Source organism: Pararge aegeria, chromosome W (assembly GCF_905163445.1).
Source record: "Pararge aegeria chromosome W, ilParAegt1.1, whole genome shotgun sequence".
Classification (NCBI taxonomy): Eukaryota; Metazoa; Arthropoda; class Insecta; order Lepidoptera; family Nymphalidae; genus Pararge; species Pararge aegeria.
The window spans coordinates 1,258,791-1,274,127 of NC_053207.1; the positions used below are offsets into that span (position 1 = coordinate 1,258,791).

A 15,337-nucleotide genomic window follows, 5' to 3' on the forward strand; every position below is an offset into this window, starting at 1 on the left:
ATACATAGATAATTAAAATTACACACTTAAAATGATCCGCTTCAGCGATGTTCGGCTGAGAGAGACAAATAATGATCCTTTACTAGTTTCTTGAAGGTCCCAATCGATTGTGCCTCACGGATATCTAACGGCAGGGCGTTCCATATTTTAATAGCCTGAACCGTAAATGATCCGTTGAAGGAGGATTTGTGACCAGGCACCTTCAAGATTAACTTCCTCGTAGAACAAAGCTCGTCTGGGAGTCTTACAAATTGAAACCTCTCTTTCAGCTAAAGAGGAGTAAAAGGATGAAATAAAACACAGTACAGAATAGAAACAATGTGCAAATTCCGGCGAAGTCTGATAGGTAACCACTTGAGACGAGACCGAAATTGAGAAATATGATCATATTTGCGCAACCCAAATTTTTTTTTTTTTTTTATACTACGACAATACACACACCGCCATCTAGCCCCAAAGTAAGCTTTAGCTTGTGTTATGGGAACTAAGATCAGTCATCTTAGTGAATATTTTTATGAGCAATATATATAAATACTTAGAATATGCATATAAACACATTTTCCAGTAGTAGCAAAAAGCAGGAATGCTGCAAACTGCGCCAATCGGCCGTCACTAATATGAAACGAATGCTAGAATTCTGGAGTCTCTCAAGTTTATTTAACTGATCTTCAGTTAAGTTAACATAGCTTGCGTCAGCGTAGTCAAGAATGGGAAGGAGTATGGTCTGTGCGAGCATAATTTTGGTAGGTATAGGAAGTAAATACCGAAGACGACGCAAAGAGCCTAGAGCTGCAAATGTCTTTCTGCTGATCTCATTAATATGGTGCGTCCAACTTATGGTTCGGTTAAGATAAATGCCCAGGTTTTTACATTTTCAAAGTATGGGACTGTGACACTGTCAAACTCAATGGGTGGGAGGGAAAACCAGTCAATCTTTGAAATCTGCCTTCGACTGCCAATAACAATAGCTTGAGTTTTTTTTGGATTTACGTTAAGGCCATGCGCTTTACTCCAATTGAAATAATGTGCAAGTCATTGTTAATGCTAGCTATTGCGATTGGAAGATTATCATTACTACTTTATAAGATTTTTATATTACTATAAATTATAAGCCAGAGGCGTCTTTCTTCTTTTAATTCATCTGGCCATCTCTCCCGGACAATGGGGATGAATAGCCAATTTGTTTCAGGGGCAGTTGGCATTATAATTTGTATGTTGTTGCGGTGTTTTAGCTACGTATATATTAATCAAGATTTTCAAAGTGGCCAATATCTACGAGCTCAAAGTGAAAGCTACGAGGAGTTTGGGAAGACGATTTAAAAATAGCCATGGCTGAAGTGCATGTCGTTTACCTGGCATCACATTAGAACAAAGACTCAAACTAAATAATAACCAAAAGATACCTCTGGGTCCATCTTCTACGTTTGGTGTTGCTAATAAAAAGCGATTATGTGAACACATAAAGAAACACACGGGAAGAGTAGAAACCAAAGAAGATAAAACAAGAATAAGGAAAACAAAGGCTGTTAGAAAAGCAAAGCAATTCAAACCATCTCAGACAGTAGCTGTGAAGAAGTTTCCCCTTTGCAATACATTTGAAAAAGAGAACGAAGACAAAGAAGAACATAACTATAGAGGCTATGGAGAGAATTATCATGAGATCCGACTCTGCGAAGGTTGGCTGCACTGTAATTTTTAATGGCTCAGGCTGTATAAAAATTGTACGGATTTTGAGGACATGTGCTTCGACTATAGCAACTAAAAAAGAAGGAGTTGAAAGTACGTAAGAGCAAAGGAAAAAGGAAAGAGATTACTGGCTATCTCTCACCATCTCCTAGGGCCGTCACAATTTGGGAGACAACATTATACCCGGACAATCTGGGAGAGATGGCCAGTCGTAAGATTTTTTGTGGTCATGCCAGATTGTTTATTTTCCTTTGCTTGTCGATTAATTCTTGTTAATATTTGATAAGAGATATAATTAAAGTTTTTTTTGTGATAAAAATAATTGTTTTATTTACTATCCCCCGGAATTACCCTAATTATTTTTTACTACATGATTAAAGCGGTATTACATGATATAACATTGATCGCATAGTTCCCTTTTTAATGACTCTAGTAGGTGTGTAAAGTTATCTCTTAAAGCCTTCATTTAAAAAAAAAATCTGTTTTGTGAGAAATGAGAGCGGCCTTCTTCCTTGTTAAGGAATTCATCAATCGTGTAGTAACTACGATTGGTTAAATGTGTTTTGATACATTGTTTTAACTAAGGTAGGTCTAATATTACCTTCGGTATCATGTTATAAAAGCATATACCCATCCCCACAAAGGATTTCTGTACTTTTCCCAGACAATATGCAGATATCACTAATTTATGTTCGTTTCTAGTAAGCCAATTAATTAGATTGTTTATATCGACTTTTCGTTTAAGTAAATTACTTATGTTGTATAAAGATTATATTATTATAAATATATTGCGAGGCGAGATTTAAAGAAATAGGTATACTTACTCATATATTTTTTTTTTTAATTTAGAATACTTTATTGCACAAACTTAGAAACAATACAAGAAACACACAAAAAAACAAAAAAAAAAAAGTAAAATTAAAAACAATTAAAAAAAAATAATAACAAAAAAGTTAAATACAGTTGTGTGCAAAGGCGGCCTTATTGCAAAAGCAATCTCTTACAGACAACCCTTGGTGAAAGTAATAATAGAAAACAAGAGGGACAGTGCAAACAATGAAACATACACGGGCAAGAGAAAAAAAAATGAAATATATATATACTACATACTATATAACATACACATATAAGAATTAATAAAACAAATATATAATAAAATAAACATATATATATATATATACATATACATATATTAAACAAATGTATGTACCTCATAGTAATACAATCTTTTGTACTAATACTACCTCTCATAAACACAATCTGCTTTTGAAGATGGGTAGGGATTTGGAATTGCGAATTTCAGAGGGAAGGCTATTCCACAATTTGACGGACTTACAGGTAAATGAATTACTATAGTATCGTGTTTGACTAGCAGGGATATGTAAACGATTGTCAGAACACGATCTTAGATTTTGCTGTTCAATATTAGAGCCAAGAAAGGAAAAACGCTCCTTTAAATAAGATGGCGCATGGGGGTTGTATAGAACAAAATATAGAAATGAAAGTAAGTGTAAATTGCGGCGCAGCCTGATCGGAAGCCATTTCAACCGGGCTCTGTACTTCGACACGTGGTCAAACTTACGTAGTCCGAAAATCAACGTTATCCAAAGGTTTTGCAATCGTTCAAGCTTCTTGAGGTGCTCATCAGACAAGTCAGGATAGGAAGAGTCGGTGTAATCCAAAATTGGTAAGAGAAGAGAATGAGCTAAGGAGATTTAGGTTTTTATAGGAAGAAAGTTTTTCCAACGCCTTAGGCATCCAATTGTTACAAATAACTTTCGGCTTACAACAGCTATATGAGGCCCCCAAGTTAGAGAGCAGTCAATGTGTATGCCAAGGTTTTTGACACTTGAACTTACAGCCAGAACTGTAGGACCAAGCCGGATCGGAGGTAAGTTACTTGCCACGATCTTCCCTACTTGCTTAGGACCACCCAATATAGCGATCTGAGATTTATTAGGATTTAGACTCAATCCATACGACTCGCTCAAAGTGTTAATTTTATCTAGATCACGGTTAAGATTATATAGCAACATGAGTATCATTGGAGGGCGCAGCAGTATACAGACGAAGAGCATCAGCATAAAGGTGGTAAGAAGAGGAGAGATGCTGGGTAACATTATTAATATATAAAGCGAAGAGAAGAGGGGATAGAACGCCGCCCTGTGGCACGCCAGCAGTGATTGGGCTGTAAGAGGAAAAATCTTTTCCACTTTTAATACGCTCATATTACTGTAAGTACTTATACATATTTCTTTAAATATGGCACGAAGGGATTCGCGTGATCTAAGTTTGTATATCGATCGCACAGCTCTTTTCTGTAAATATAGTTTCTATATCAGCAGCTCTGCCCCATAACAAGATCCCATACGACATTACACTATGGAAGTATGCAAAATAAACAAGCCTAGCTTTTTCTTTATCTGTCTATTTTTTCTGACAGCATAAGCAGCTAAGCTGAGCTTACTTGCTAGTGTCTCGATATGGCCACCCCACTGTAGCTTACAACCCGAAGTAACTCTTACAAAAACTGTGGAAGTCTCCATTTTAAAATCCTCTTTATATATATTGCAACACCTCCATTTTGGAGGTGTTGCAATATATATAAAAAACTATATATATATACTATAACTATATATATATATATATATAAAAAACGTGTGTCTACTTAAGTCCACGCGTAAGAAGTTATACTTTGGCGTAACAAGATAAAAATCTTTTCAAAAATTTTACATTTCGCCTTATTCTACGTTTGTAGAAAAAACGACTCTAACAATAGAAAAAAATACATTACATTCCTTGAAAGTTTATAATAACTCACTATCTAGTTAAATAAAGTTTATTTAAGTATCACAAAAAAAATATTTATGCATATTTAAAGGAATGGACATAATGAACAAAATTTAATTTGGGCACTAATGGACTCGTAGTTATCGGACAACCAAGTTTCACTCAACATTAAAATTTAAGATTTTTGTACAATTAAATCACCGGAAAGAGCCCGCAGACTTTGACAATTCAAAGTGTACACTGTCAAACCTTACAGCTAACTTCAGGTTGTCGGTTTTTTGTGACAGTGTGCGCGCGCATCGTAAAATTTACTCTCATCATTTTCCCTAACGCGCCAAAAGAATTATATCTTCAATAATAATAATCACACACTAAAATTAATATTTACAAAAAATATAAGCCGTCTAACTGTTCACTTACGGGCATGGCACCCAAAATGTTGGCGCTACTGCACCTTTGAATGCTAGACTTAGCCGTTGGGCTAAGTATAAATAGTAATTTGGTCAATATATTCAGTTCCAAGATGGCCGAAGACACAAAGTGGCGTATCACATATATTTTCACTACTCCCACAATATGGGTATCGAATAAAACGACTTAACTATTAGACCACGATACACGATGACAAATTTTTAATCCAAGATGGCCGCCAATACGAAACTGCGACTTACATTGTTTTCACAACTCTCTCTATATCAAATAAAGGACTTGACAAAGAGAATATTATACTGAATGTAAGAATGTATAGGTACACTTTTATTGTACACCAAGAAAAAAGTAGTCACAGACATAACATAGTAAGAAGGTACAATTTGGCGGCTTTATCGCAACCTACGACAAACATTATCCGCTATGACAAATTTCGAATGCAAGATTAGCAACACCACAATATAGCGACCCATTCGTTCCGACACCGGAGCATCCTCAGGAGATGTTGACTTTACAATGTATAATTGTTAAGTCATTATTTATTTAGTCGTATGGCATTTTCTAAGAAAAAGCGGTTTAAATTATTGATATAATTTACAAATTATTTATTTATTTCATCTTATTTATACATAAATATAAATAAATAATACATACGGATAGTTAACCTCAATAATATTGGAGCACTTGAAAAAGTATATAAGCACAATTTTTTTCACTCATATTCACAAATAGTAAGTAATATCAATCAAAATATTCAATTTAAATCACTACTGAATATAATTTATTAGCACATATATAATTCGCACTTGTATGAAACTAAAACACGTGTTGTAAATGTATAAACTAGAAACATGTTGATAAATATTATAAATATGAAAACAGTGATCAGAGGTGACGAGCGTACCAACATGCGCGACTAATATCGAGGTTCAATTTCTATTTTGTTGGTAGCTTTTTTTTCGAGACTTAATGAGCGGTTAAGCAGACAGCTTCATACTGTTAATTTTGTGTCACAGATGCGCGCGCATCTTAAAATTTCACTCTCGTCATTTTTTCATAACGCGCCTAAAGAAGTATAACTTCAAAAATACTCTTAGGAAAATTAGAGTTCAACAAAAGTTTTTAGTAAACGCTACTTGCATGGTAACCGACATTGGTGATGATACTATTGTGATAGCCATATATCGATCACCCTCATTTAAAATAGCCGATCAATTTTTCGACTCCTTAAATATTTTACTTGAGTCATTTAGAAGCTATAATAATAATAATAATAATAATCTCTTTATTAAGACAACTAAGGTCCACCTTTGTTAGTAATACAACTTAAACGACTATGTTAGTATTAATTAATTATATTATATTATAGAATTATATTATATTATAGGATAAATTCAATACAATTTGCTTCACCGTACAAGCACCGACATGAAGTGTTGCAAGATAGGTGAATCAAACTTTCCCGCTAACATATTCAGGATGCTGTTTGAGCTCGACCGCAACCTTGTCAGGAGGGATGCCGTCTTTTTCCTTATAATGGAGTAAAAATCATCGATTCGCTCCTGAGCGAACATCCCCGACGCTATCCTAAACCCATTATTATACTGTACACGTAATGTGTTCAGTATATTAATGGGTTTAGGATACTGTACTATAAAAATCTAATTGTAACAGGAGATATGAACATAAATATATCAACGGACAGTACGGGTAGAAATAGGCATGTTTACCTTAACGCACTTGCTGAACATGGCATTCTCCCAGGCCATACAAATCCCACCAGAGAAACTAGCTGTCTCGATCACGCTATGATTCGTACCCAAAATAGAGTAAACATTTTTGTCCTAAATTCATCCGTAACTGATTACCAAACGGTTACCATTTCACTGCAATCGGAATCAATATATAGAAAAAGTAGTAAAACTATACCTAAATTAAATCTACTTTCAGCTGTAGAGCAACTTCAAAACTCAAACCTTCATAATCTTCTTTTATTAGACAACCCTAACGATATTGCACATAATTTAATACATCAACTTAACCGAGTTACCCAAGATAACACTATCATAGTAAAAATACCTAAAAACAAACGGAATATAAAGCCCTGGATTACACCTGGGTTAATGAAATGCATTCGGAACAGAATGAATATGTAGTATAAGCTAAAGAAAAATCCTGATGATATGATTCTGAAAACTACATTTACACGTTATAGAAACTTTTGTAACAAGCTTTTAAAAAAAATCAAAAGACACTACGAACGCAACGAAATTAAGAAATCTATCAAACATCCTGCGGAAAGCATAGTGCTGAACTATTAAATATAACCCACGCGTGTTTGTTTTCCGCCAAACGGAGTCCGTTCCCCCTAACTCCGACTTTCCGAAATGTATCTGTGCCAATCACGAATAGTATTGAGCTCCTAGGTATCAGCATTTCGTCCAATCTAAACTTTGGACAATGCATCGAGTCCAAAGCTAAAACTGCTGGCAAAAAACTTGGCATCCTCAACAAAGTTAAGCGCTACTTCACGCCAGAACAGCTTCTAACCCTGTACCAAGCTCAGGTTCGGTCGTGCATGGAGTACTGCAGCCATTTATGGGATGGCTCTGCCAAGTACCAGCTCGATGCTTTGGATTCGGTGGATCGTCGTGCTAGGAGACTCATTGGCAACGACCTTGTAGTCAGTAGACTTCAAAGCCTTGAACACCGGCGCAAGGTTGCTTGTCTGGCTGTTTTCTACAAGATACATTTCGGAGAGTGTGCTCAGGAGCTATTCGATTTGGTCAAACCATCTCCTTTCTACCATCGAACTGCGAGGCACCGAAAGAATCTGCACCGTTACGTGGTTGAAATACCATCAACACGTACGAAGCGTTTTGCTTCTTCCTTTCTGATCCGCACCGCAAAGGCCTGGAATGCCCTCCCATCTTCCGTCTTCCCTGATACCTATAATCTGGGTACCTTCAAATCAAGAGTGAATAGGCATCTTCTAGGCAAGCGCGCTTCATCTTAGGCTGCATCATCATTTACCATCAGGTGTGATTGCAGTCAAGCACTTGTCTATATACTTTAAAAAAAAAAAAAAAAAAAAAAAATATAAAATTTTCAGAATATGAATCGTTGAACTTTATAAATGAATATTTTTCTACCGTGGGTAAAAAACTGCCAGAAAATAAAATAAATGAGCAATCAAAGTACAAAACCACATCTATGAACACTCCGTTTGGTGCTCCACTTAAGTCCTTTGGCCTTATTCGTACCGATGAAACTGAAGTTAATTCTATAATATCAAACCTTAAGAGTAGTAGCGCGTCTGGATGGGATAATGTATCTTCTAAGTTTGTGAAATCAGTAAAACATCTCGTTGTCCCCGTTAACCTTTCGCGAGGATTGGCTATTGTCGTGCGACTTGGGTCTCTATAACGGAGTTCCGATAAGGCTACTAAGGAGAGACAGGGGCATTGTTTCTGAAGTCATTCGACAAGAAGAAGACAAAACAACTAATGTCACGGAGCAGAACCAATATAGCACTGGTAGCAGGCATAACCACAGGACATTGCCTGTTAAATAGACACCTAACGGTAATGAGAATTGCAGAAGATCCATCCTGCCCAGAGTGTGGCGAGATGGAAACCAGTTTTCATTTCATAGCTGAGTGCCCCATGTACGCGATGGTAAGATGGGAACTACAAGGTAAGGACAGTTTTAGTGTAGAAGACCTAGCAAACCTCTCTATAGGGGATATCCTGAGGTTCACAAAAGAGACTGGTAGGTTGCAGGGAGGGATGCTGCCGGGACACCAGTAAACCTGTGTCCCAACATGGGGAATAGGGTGGAATAGTCCTTACAGAGGACTGATCACCCGTCTGGCAATGGCAGGCGTCCCCTCTATAAATAATAATAATAATAATAGGCCACTGTACGAATTTGGAGGATGTTGTAGATTTCGTTTAAATTGCACTTTCTATATATTGAATCAATATATAGAAAAAGTAGTAAAACTATACCTAAATTAAATCTACTTTCAGCTGTAGAGCAACTTCAAAACTCAAACCTTCATAATCTTCTTTTATTAGACAACCCTAACGATATTGCACATAATTTAATACATCAACTTAACCGAGTTACCCAAGATAACACTATCATAGTAAAAATACCTAAAAACAAACGGAATATAAAGCCCTGGATTACACCTGGGTTAATGAAATGCATTCGGAACAGAATGAATATGTAGTATAAGCTAAAGAAAAATCCTGATGATATGATTCTGAAAACTACATTTACACGTTATAGAAACTTTTGTAACAAGCTTTTAAAAAAAATCAAAAGACACTACGAACGCAACGAAATTAAGAAATCTATCAAACATCCTGCGGAACTATGGAAAAATATCAAATCTGTTGCCAATATATCTAAAAACAAAAAGCATAGTGCTGAACTATTAAATATAAAATCTTCAGAATATGAATCGTTGAACTTTATAAATGAATATTTTTCTACCGTGGGTAAAAAACTGCCAGAAAATAAAATAAATGAGCAATCAAAGTACAAAACCACATCTATGAACACTCCGTTTGGTGCTCCACTTAAGTCCTTTGGCCTTATTCGTACCGATGAAACTGAAGTTAATTCTATAATATCAAACCTTAAGAGTAGTAGCGCGTCTGGATGGGATAATGTATCTTCTAAGTTTGTGAAATCAGTAAAACATCTCGTTGTCCCCGTTAACCTTTCGCGAGGATTGGCTATTGTCGTGCGACTTGGGTCTCTATAACGGAGTTCCGATAAGGCTACTAAGGAGAGACAGGGGCATTGTTTCTGAAGTCATTCGACAAGAAGAAGACAAAACAACTAATGTCACGGAGCAGAACCAATATAGCACTGGTAGCAGGCATAACCACAGGACATTGCCTGTTAAATAGACACCTAACGGTAATGAGAATTGCAGAAGATCCATCCTGCCCAGAGTGTGGCGAGATGGAAACCAGTTTTCATTTCATAGCTGAGTGCCCCATGTACGCGATGGTAAGATGGGAACTACAAGGTAAGGACAGTTTTAGTGTAGAAGACCTAGCAAACCTCTCTATAGGGGATATCCTGAGGTTCACAAAAGAGACTGGTAGGTTGCAGGGAGGGATGCTGCCGGGACACCAGTAAACCTGTGTCCCAACATGGGGAATAGGGTGGAATAGTCCTTACAGAGGACTGATCACCCGTCTGGCAATGGCAGGCGTCCCCTCTATAAATAATAATAATAATAATAGGCCACTGTACGAATTTGGAGGATGTTGTAGATTTCGTTTAAATTGCACAATGTACCTACATGTACCCATGTTACACGTAGTAGTTCTTAAAAACATAAAAAGAATACAACCATGCTATAATTCCCAGTCCGAAAAACCAATGTCGTTAGTACTCTTACTTTTTTCCGTTAGTTAGGTAGGGTATTTTCGCCTTTTTGCGTCCGACGCCCAATTCGCGTCCAAACGACGGTACACTGTTTTACAACAGTGAAAAATAACAATACCGACACACCAATCTAAACAAGAGCGCTTCTATTGATGTTCGGACGTATGACAGGTACTCACACACAAACAAAAGATCTGTGCGTGCAACCCAAATTTAATGAAAAATAAACTCAACAAGTGCTGACGCGCGAATGTGTTGTAAAAAAAATAGTGAGCAGCTGTACTTTTCACGGTAAGTATTTAAGGTGTTTATGTTACTATTTCTCAGTCAGATGTTTAATTAAATACGATAACATGGGAAAAACAATATAAACTTCCTATCAATTTTAACAACATTAACATGCATAATATGATGGCCGATTTGCGTCCATATTATTAGAAATATAAAAAAAGGTAATGAATGTCAAAAATCAGAATTGGACGCACAGTTTTCCTACATTAGAAACCCTATTAAATTTTGCGTCCATCTTTTTATCACACGAAAATAATAGAGTAAAATTTATATAATTTTATTTAAATATACTCTTTTTAACCTACCTAACCTAAAAATATACAATTATTATACGAAAATTATTTTATGTATTTGCCAATATTTGAATTTTGTTCCATTTTTAGGGTTCCTTACCCAAAGGGTAAAAACAGGAACCTAGTACTAAGACTTCGCTGTTCGTCTGTCACCAGGCTGTAGCTCATTAATCGTGATAGTAAGACAGTTGAAATTTTCATGGATGATGTATTTCTATTGCCGCTATAACAATAAATATAAAAAAATAGAATAAAACACGGAACGCGCGAGTCCGATTCGCACTTGGCCAATTTTAAAGGCTTTGTACCGAAATGGTAAAATAGAATCCTATAAAGCCATCGACATGATATTCGAAATAATAGTGAATCTATTAATGGAGTTAGTTGGAGGAGCAAAAAAATATCCTGAAGTGCAATTTATGTTTACTTTTATGATATCAGCAATTATTAAATAAATGTTTTGATTAAAATCACAAGCTTCCCTTTTTATTTCCTATTTCCCTTCCTAATTATTTCTAAACAGGTGGACGCCAATTGGTCCACAGGCGGACGCAATCTGGATTTTGTGGACGCAAAATGGGAAAATCGCCTGTTTCAGCTATTTGTACCTGTGTAGAATAAAACATCAGATGCGTTGTCCAAAACTGTGCATTAAACTTGACAAGACTATATAGGGACTACATTACAACCATATTTGATTAAAAACTACCGCACGGACAATTTTTTTTTCACGTTCAAACCTAACAACTCCACTAAGTGGACGCAAACAGGCGAAATGACCCTAATACTGCGTCACCTTGTACATCAACAAAAATATACACCGCAAAAAAAATTGTTCATTCGCTTCTGTAATTATTTCAATATTCTATAACGCACTCTTAAATGTCGTAAACATTAAGTATATTCAACACAGCTTCCTCCTCCTAAACTATCACAAATGGCTGTGAATTTAATACTTATCTATAAACAAACATATTTTCACAGCAAAGGATAAACGTGAATATAAACTTTAAAATCCTTTGGCTACGTATTTTTTTAAAGATAATAACATATATTTAATTTAACACTTCAATAAAACACTAGTTCACCATTATTAGACACTTCATTTAATTTTATAGAAATCCTTTAAAGTTTAAATTTTAAAATAAAAGAAAACTTTTTAAAAATAAAGATTTATTTAGAATTTAAAACTTTATAATAAATGAAAACTGTTTAAAAATAAAGTTCTCTTTTAAATTTCACCAATAAATTGTATTTTAAGTTGCAACAGTAATTATAATCCACGTCACTGCAAAAGTAATTATTTTAACACATTTCCTAAAAAATAAACATCAACACTCTGAACGGGTAAATATAGCCATGCGCGAGTGGAATTCCCGCCAACGCAGAAGCGCTCGTGGCACCGCCACGCGGTCGAACATGTGCCGAAGTTTGCAGTTTCAAACTTCGTACAAAAGCGCGCGAAAACATGTAAACGAGTCACAAAAATTATTTTATGACTGAAACACGGCTTATTTAATGAAGAAAAAAATTCTGTACTCACGCAGCGTAGTCGGCGTGTGGAAACCAGGCTAGTGCAACGGCAATTATAACTCCTACGCTCGTAAACGCGCGCGACTGGTCGCCTTTCATTTTGCAAGCACCACTCGTTCAGGTGCCGGCAACCCGGTTTCTGCCTGTCGGTTTACTAACGTATGCGTGCGCAGGCGTGAGCTTCATGCTGATATCCACGAGTGAGATAACTCGTGGATATCAGCATGAAGCTCACGCCTGCGCTCATCTACCCATCTACCGCAGTCTAGCCAGTTCTTGTCTCGATGACGCTCAGATGCTCGCTCCGCTTATTGAGCGACAGATACTAAACTCTCTGTCTGGACTGCGACTTTTTTTTTTTTTTTTTTTATTAACGATAGGCCAGCGTTTGACGACAATCATGCCCGTTAGAAAGCAATGATGAGGTCTAGGTTGGAGCACGCTTGCCTAGAAAAAGCCTATTCACTCTAGCCTTGAAGGTACTAAAATTATACGTGGCAGGAAACACAGTTACCGGGAGGGCGTTCCACATCTTAGCGGCACGTATCAGAAACGTGGATAAAAAACGTTTCGTGCGTGTTGATGGGATATCAACCGCATAAGGATGCCACCGCTCTCGGTGTCTCGCTGTTCTGTGGTAAAACGGGGAAGGGGGAACAAGATTGTGAAGTTCCTGAGCACACTCACCGAAGTATATCCGGTAAAAAACCGATAAACAGGCAACATTGCGTCGGTGCTGGAGACTATGTAGTTTCGCCTGCGTTAACGAATTGTCGCCTATAATTCTCCTGGCGCGACGATCCACCGAATCCAAAGCTTCAAGTTGGTACTTGGCAGAGCCACCCCACAGGTGACTACAGTACTCCATGCAGGTTCGCACTTGAGCCTGGTACAGTGCGAGGCGTTGACCTGGCGTGAAGTACCGCCTAACCTTATTGAGGATACCAAGTTTTTAGCTGCCACTTTGGCTTTGGACTCGATGCAATTGCCAAAATTGAGATTGGATGAGATGTTGACACCCAAGAGCTCAATATGGTCGCTAATTGGTACGGATACACCCCGGAAAGTGGGAGCCAAGGTGAAAGGGCTCTTTTTTGCGGAAAATAAACACGACTGCGTCTTGGCAGCATTGAACTTAACCAAATTGGCGTCACCCCAATCAGACACCTCTTTTAGAGTCAAGTTAATACGCTCCACCAAGGACTCTCTATGCTCAAGGATATCATTAGCACTGGCCCTAGGGCTGGACAAGAAACTTTTCGCCAACGCTCATGTTTTATTGACAACGATAGCTATCGATCGCGCACTCTTATGTCATTCAACGCACGTGACACCGGTACTACAACAATACCACTGGTATTTGTTTGAACTCATATTTATTTTGTATATTTAGGACTTCGCTTGAAATCTCGATTAGCATGCGTCAAATATGTTTATCAACATTAATTTTTAGGTTGTTTTTATGTATGAAGGAAGTAATTCGTTTTATTACTTGAAACAAACTAAATTAAACATAAGTATAATCATTGAAAAACTTTTTACTTGAGACATGTCACTTTCTTGGGACAAGTGAAAGGCTCATTGTTAAACGATTCAAGTCAGTAGAGTTGCCAAAGCTAATTTTTTTTATCATAACTATTTACATCTATCTTAAAATTAAAAGACAATTAAACCATGTAAAACTACAAAAAAATAATCAAAATTCATTCAATTCATTCAAGATTATCGCCCTCCCATTCTCGATTAGGCGGACATATGCGGTCTGAATCAAATGAGGGCAATTTAAAGAAACTTGGGCAAATTCAAAATATTGCTGTAAGGTTCCTTATACATAAATAATGTATTTCAAACTAATGAACTACAATGTCTCTAAATAACTTTTAAAAGTTTACAAGCTACGTTCTATGTTTGCTCCGGAGATATAAATTAGATCTAAAGTTTATCAAAAACTAAAACAATCAAGTAAGTTAATCATTTTAAAATATGTTTTACAGATTGTGGATGTTGAGTGCCGCATCATTAATATCAATGCGAGGTACCCAGGAAGTGGCCGTGACCAATTCATATTTAATAACTCTTAAAGTAAAATATGAAATGAAACAGCTGTATGAAAAGTAGAATCGGACAGTACTACATCTTAGGTATGTTTAAAATAAAATGTGCAAACTTTCAAAACTTTACTTATTGTGAAAAACATTTATTAGTATAAAAGAGAAACAAGGCAAATCAAAAAAAGTTACCCCCTATATCATAATATTATACTTCTCATAATTGACTAGAAATTATATGCCTACAATATTTGTTGTGTTATATGAATATACAAAAAACTATGTCTCATTATAATAAAATTGTTTATTTGAGGAATTAGTACAGAAACTTGGCAGTAGATATACATAAAAATTGTATTTAGTAATGAAATATAAGAAAATACAAAAAACAATGTCTGATAAATTATTTAACATGGGCATGCGTTAATCATCACGTCCAGATTACAAAATCTTGGAGAAAATCTGAAAAAGCAAAATAAGTAGGAATTAATTAACATGTTTAAATAACAAAGTGAATATTTTATAGGGGACTCAGGCTATGCACTAGAGCCTTGGATGATGACTCCGGATTTGGAAGCTGCACCAAATAGTTCTGCAGAGAAGTACACAAACTGGCACTGCCAAGTAAGAAACTGTGTGGAAAGGACCAATGGGTACCTCAAAGGCACATTTTCTCAGCTTGGGGATTGACCGGATGCTTCATTACAGTCCCGAAAAAAAATCTCAACTTATATATGCCTGCACAACACTTTATAATATTATGCATCACTATAGGTGTGTATTGTAAATATATACTTTAAATAATATTTAAGTTCCCATAAATTATTATTATTGGGCACATTAATGTTTGGTAAT

General features: G+C 36.2%; 1 protein-coding gene across 1 annotated transcript in view; it reads right to left on the minus strand.

Annotated features, from left to right (window-relative positions):
* LOC120635952 (gamma-aminobutyric acid receptor subunit beta-like) overlaps positions 1 to 12,533 on the minus strand; it is an 89,382-nt gene extending 76,849 nt beyond the window's left edge. The window contains exon 1 of the mRNA XM_039907158.1: positions 12,445 to 12,533. Within this exon, the coding sequence (XP_039763092.1) occupies positions 12,445 to 12,533 (89 nt within the window). The remainder of the gene's footprint in view (positions 1 to 12,444) is intronic.
* Between the last annotated feature and the right edge of the window lie 2,804 nt (positions 12,534 to 15,337).